The following is a 5,953-nucleotide window of genomic DNA, read 5'->3' on the forward strand; positions in this document are numbered from 1 at the left end:
CCGTCTCAAAAAAAAAAAAAAAAAAAAAATTCCCAAGGAAATGAAGAAGTAGCATCAGAAACAAAAATGTTTGCATTGTTGTATTAAAAGTGTTCATTCCTAAGGGATGTTCCCTCAGAATATCTAGAAGATTCTTTCAGACCAGATTTGAGATATAAAAAAGGCAATCAGCCGGGCATGGTGGCTCACACCTGTAATCCCAGCACTTTGGGAGGCTGAAGCAGGTGGATCACGAGGTCAGGAGTTCAAGACCAGTCTGGGCAACACGGTGAAACCCTGTCTGTACTAAAATACAAAAAATTAGCTGGGCGTGGCTGCATGCGACTGTAGTGTCAGCTACTCAGGAGGCTGAGGCAGGAGAATCGCTTGAACCCAGGAGGTGGAGGTTGCAGTGAGTTGAAATTGCGCCACTTGCACCCCAGCCTGTGCAACGGAGCGAGACTCAAAAAAAGGGCAGTCACAGGACACAAGGAACAAAATGGAATTACTGAACTACTACCATGTACCAGCAGTGTCATCATTTTCACCCACATTCAGTGATTTAACCCTCATCCCCATCCTGTGACATATAGCTATTATTAGCCTCACTTTGTAAGTAACAAAGCCAACACTGGCCGGGTGCATTGGCTCATGCCTGTAATCCCAGCACTTTGGGAGGCAGAGGCAGACAGATTGCCTGAACCCAGGAGTTCAGGACCAGCCTGGGTAACAGCAAGATCCTGTCTCTACAAAAAGAAAAGAAAAAAAGAATCAGCCAGAGCTTAGAGGGGTTATGTGCCTAGTTTGGAGTCACACACAGCTAGCTGGGAATCTAATCTGGGTCTGTCGAACTCCAAAGCCCTTCCTCTTTATTCTTACTCAGCTCTCTCCCTCAGGTTATCTTTAGGCCTGGATTACCTATGTGAATGTTTCTCTGCTTGCAAATACCACTTGGTCTGTGACCCTACTCTAAGCATAAATGGAGGGACTAGAAGAATTAGACTAACAAATACATTCAGCTCCTAAACACCCTCAAGTTAGTATAGATTTCAGAATCAAAAGACTTGGATTTCGGACACGTTAGTCTTTCTGAATGTGTTTTCCCTTCTCTCTTCTACCTGCCTCACAAGATTATCACAAGGATCAAATAAGACTGTTGGGAAAAACTCCCTTGATCCTACTTTCTTGGATTCAGATGTCCTGTGCCCTGTTCTAGACCTTATCTCACTAGGTCTTGTTTGATTCTGCAGGTTGTACATCCTGGAGACCTGAAGAATTCTGTTGAAGTCGCGCTGAACAAGTTGCTGGATCCAATCCGGGAAAAGTTTAATACCCCTGCCCTGAAGAAACTGGCCAGCGCTGCCTACCCAGATCCCTCGAAGCAGAGTAAGGCCAGCCGGAAAGGGGCTGATGTCATCAGGAGAGAGAGCTTGTCAATGAGCCTTGGAAGAATGCCTGTCTTCAATTGAGGGCACAACAACCCAGGGGGTCTGAGTGCAGGAATGTCACATCCTACTGGCTCCTAGAATGGAACTTGAGTCATTTTGATTTGGGTTTGGTGAACACCAGGAAATGATCACATCCTTTTGTACCAGCATTGCTGAGAGCTGCTGGTGTAAGATGTATACTTTGGTTCTTCTAGTCTGTTTGCTAAATCTGCCTCTTCATTAAAGATAGTGACTGGGGCCAAACACAGTTGCTCACACCTGTAATCTTAACACTTTGGAAGGCTGAGGCAGGTGGATCACTTGAGCCCAAAAGTTAGAGATCAAAACCCAGTCTCTACCCCCCCGCAAAAAAAAAAAAAAAATTAGCCGGGCATAGTAGCACATACCTGTAGTCCCAGCTACTTGGGAGGCTGAGGTGAGAGGATCACCTGAGCATGGGGAAGTTGAGACTGCAGTGAACCATGATCACACCACTGCACTCCAGCCTGGGCAACAGAGTGAGACTCTATGTCTCAAAAAAGGAAAAATGTTAGAGATTAGGTTAGACCTATTATACCCAACTGGTATATAGGGTATAGACAGTCTCTTATACAGCTGTTGGGCAGAGCCTGCAGAGCTTAGAGAAGCTTATCTTTAGATTCTCCCAGTTTCCTTCTATGTGCATGGGCCTAGCTGTTAGTTGGCCATCCACTTATGCATAATGCTGAGATACTGGCATTGATAGCTTTGTGCGACCCTTCTGGAAAAAAACTAAGTAACTGAGCAAAATTTTTTTTTTTTAAATTTTTCAAAAAGAGACGGTCTGGCTCTGTTGCCCAGGCTGGTCTTGAACTCCTGGGCTTAAGCAACCCTCCTGCCTTGGCCTCCCAAAGTGCTAGAATTACAAGTGTCAGCCACCACACTTGGCCAAGACTCAGCAAATTCTATATGGAATGCATGAATGGAAATACCTACAGGAGGCAAAGCCACTACTGCTCCCTCCCCTCTAGTCTAATAATTGAGGGAGAGAACAGATGAAGATCAGGTTTGTCATGCCTGAAAGGTTGCCAACCCAGTATTAAAGAAGTTATAACTCAGTATTTAGACTCTGGGGATTCTACGCTAAATCTTACCTAATATCAGTGTCTTCACGTGGTGGGATCAGCAGCTGATCTGCCACAGGGAAGAATTCTACCTCATGGGGTTCTTCTCATTCCTAGAGCCAATTGCCAAAGGCCCTGCCAAGAATTCAGAACCAGAGGAGGTCATCCCATCCCGGCTGGATATCCGTGTGGGGAAAATCATCACTGTGGAGAAGGTACTCATTTTTCACCACATCTCAGAGAGGCAGATGGGGTCAGGTTTGTCTGTTTCCATCTGGAGGAAACGTGGCCTGGAGATGGGAAGTAACATCCTGAGGTCATATTGCAAGTCAGAGTGCAGGTGTCTAATTCCAGGCATCAGGCTTTCTGTTGCGATTGTCGCCTGTGGACATTACGCAACCAAACACAGCCAGGAACTCGGCATGGGGGACGGATGTTAGTCAGTGGGAACTTGTTTATCTGTTAAATCTGGTCTGATGGACTCACCTGATCCCCATCAGCTTGCCTGGACTAGCTACAGGCCTTATCTTGGATGGGCCACTTTGCCCCCTTCAGAAAGTGGTAGAGGGAAGAAGACTTCCTTTTTCCCAGAGACAGAAGGTTATGCACCCAGTGGCCTGGGACCATTGTTCTGGGCTTTTTTTCCCTTCAGCATTGATTTGCTTCTCACTGTGTACCCCAACCACCAAAACCACCCTGAGATCAATTCTGGTGCCCCTGCATCAGATGGCAAGGCCAGCAATTGTCCCCCTCCCATCTCCCAGCCCACCTAGGACCTGTCTGGTGCAGCACATGCACCATAATGGTAGCCATCTAGACAGTCTGGGTTGTTTAATCTCTATTAGAGATCCTTCCACCTCTTAACACGAGCATCTAGGTCCATTTTACTCAAATCTGGCCTCAGTTGACAGCACAATATACCTTCAGAGCCCATTCTCCTGTCTGCTGTCTGGGACCCAGAAAGACAGTTAGCTCTAGGGGGTCCTTCCAGGGCCTCTGTAAGGAGTGGGTGCTCCTTTCTGGAATCCAGGAGTTCACCAGGCTGCTTTTCTAATGGATAATGATGCTCTTCCTCCTGACGTCTCTCCCTGGCAGCACCCAGATGCAGACAGCCTGTATGTAGAGAAGATTGACGTGGGGGAAGCTGAACCACGGACTGTGGTGAGCGGCCTGGTACAGTTCGTGCCCAAAGAGGAACTGCAGGACAGGCTGGTAGTGGTGCTGTGCAACCTGAAACCCCAGAAGATGAGAGGAGTCGAGTCCCAAGGCATGCTTCTGTGTGCTTCTACGTGAGTGAGGACTTGGGGTGGGGCACAGGACCTGGGGAGGCCAGGAAGAGTGGGGAATCAACCCAGATGATGTCCTTCCACACACCAGGTGGAAGCTGTGAGAACACGTGCCTCTTCCTTGCTGATGCCAAAAGTTGATGCATGAAGGACTTACTGTACAAGTACTGTGAATGAAGCATTTTACCTACAGTTAATTTTGTTAAAATAGAAATGGAGGGCTCAAACCAGTACATGTCCAAGTCTTACTACTAGTAAGGAGTGGTGCAGGGATTCAAACCCCAGTTTTGATGTCTATAAAGTCCTTCCTATGTTATTTTATACTTCCTCCCCTAGAAACACAGATTTTGGTATCTCTCCTGACACACGATTTTGGTATAGCCTGAGTTAATCTAACCCTGGTGATGTGCAGAGATGTGACCTCTTGGGGCTCTGGTACTGAGGATGCCCTAAATCCCATCAGGGCCCCTGTGTAAAGGCCCAGATTGCTTTGGCCTCCACAGTCACTGGAACCCATCCATAACCTCACCCTTCCCTTGTCCTGTGTGTCTTCCCAGAGAAGGGATAAACCGCCAGGTTGAACCTCTGGACCCTCCGGCAGGCTCTGCTCCTGGTGAGCGTGTGTTTGTGAAGGGCTATGAAAAGGGCCAACCAGATGAGGAGCTCAAGCCCAAGAAGAAAGTCTTCGAGAAGTTGCAGGTAAAAAGCTGTAATTGTTCTCCTTCTTGGCTGGGCTGCCTGGACTGTGTCTCCAGACTGTCCTGTTACTGAAGCCATAGCTGCCCCTCTCTGTTGGGACTTCCTGCATTTGAGTCTGTCTCTTCCTCCTCCTTTCCAGATCTTTCTGAATTCAAGGTGCCTGAGGAGCATGGGGGTCTTAGGACCTTGCATTACATCCCCGACAGATCATTTGAGGCCCTGTGTGAGGGACTTCAGACATTTCTTCATTTGATCTTCAGTCTGTGATAGGAGATTATCCCCATTTTACCTGGCAGGTTACCTGACAAGGCCACATAGGGTCACCAGAAATAATGAGGGCAGGGCCAGGTGCGGTGGCTCACTCCTGTAATCCCAGCTCGTTGGAAGGCCAAGGCAGGCAGATCACCTGAGGTCAGGAATTCAAGACCAGCCTGGCCAACGTGGTGAAACCCTGTCTCTACTAAAAATACAAAAAATTAGCCAGGCATGGTGGTGGGCGCCTGTAATCCCAGCTACTCCAGAGGCCGAGGCAGGAGAATTGCTTGAACCTGGGAGGCGGAGGTTGCAATGAGCCAAGATCGTGCCATTGCACTCCAGCCTGGGCAACAAGAGCGAAACTCCGTCTCAAAAAAAAAAAAAAAGAAAAGAAATGATAAGACCAGGATGACAACCTTCCCAGGGTCCCTCTTGCCCACGTTGAGTTTAGAGCACCCGTTGTCTCCTTGCCTTCTGGACAATGAAGGTCTGGCCTGCCCCAGTGATCCTTGAATTCATTCATTCATTTAACGAATACCAAGTCCATAATGTAGGTGTCAGGCAGTATTCTGGGTGCTTGGCCTACCTCAGTGAATAAAGCAGTAGGAGTTGACTCTCCTCATGGAACTAACACTTATGGGTGACTCTTTCTAGTTCATACTGTGTTTCTTCAGTGAGATAGGTAAGTGCTTCTGGAGGACACTGAGAGTCGTTTCTACTCTCCATCCTCTTGCACGAGGCCATTTGCTTTGCCTACTCCCTCCTTTCCTGGTTTTCTAGGCTGACTTTGTGAATCTCTTTTTTCTGGCTATAAAATAAATTTTCATGGTAGAAAACATCTCAAATATAGGAGAAAAACAAACAGAAAAACCACAATATCCTAGTCCTGCCACCTAGAGATACTAAAGAATGTCATTAGTGATTATTTCCTTCTGGTCTTTTGCTATGGCTTGGAGTGATAATACGTTTACAGTTTGTTATACTAAATGCTGTTTATTAATTAGAAACAGGGTCTCACTCTCACCCAAGCTGGATTACAGTGGTACCATCATAGTTCCCTGTAACCTCAAGCCTGTAAACCTCCTGGACTCAAGTGATTCTCCCGCCTCAGCCTTGCAAAGCACTGGAATTATAGGCATGAGCTTCTGTACCTGGCCATGATTTTTATTTTATTTTATTTTATTTTATTTTATTTTATTTTTTT

The 5,953-nt window shown here is 46.9% G+C and overlaps 1 protein-coding gene across 1 annotated transcript in view; it reads left to right on the forward strand.

Annotated features, from left to right (window-relative positions):
- YARS (tyrosyl-tRNA synthetase) overlaps positions 1–5,953 on the forward strand; it is a 52,849-nt gene that overhangs the window by 44,838 nt on the left and 2,058 nt on the right. The window contains exons 9-12 of the mRNA XM_011955404.1: positions 1,230–1,365; positions 2,627–2,724; positions 3,605–3,798; positions 4,353–4,494. Coding sequence (XP_011810794.1) covers positions 1,230–1,365; positions 2,627–2,724; positions 3,605–3,798; positions 4,353–4,494 — 570 coding nt within the window. The remainder of the gene's footprint in view (positions 1–1,229; positions 1,366–2,626; positions 2,725–3,604; positions 3,799–4,352; positions 4,495–5,953) is intronic.

This window comes from Colobus angolensis, unplaced genomic scaffold (genome assembly GCF_000951035.1).
Source record: "Colobus angolensis palliatus isolate OR3802 unplaced genomic scaffold, Cang.pa_1.0 Scaffold4, whole genome shotgun sequence".
Classification (NCBI taxonomy): domain Eukaryota; kingdom Metazoa; phylum Chordata; class Mammalia; order Primates; family Cercopithecidae; genus Colobus; species Colobus angolensis.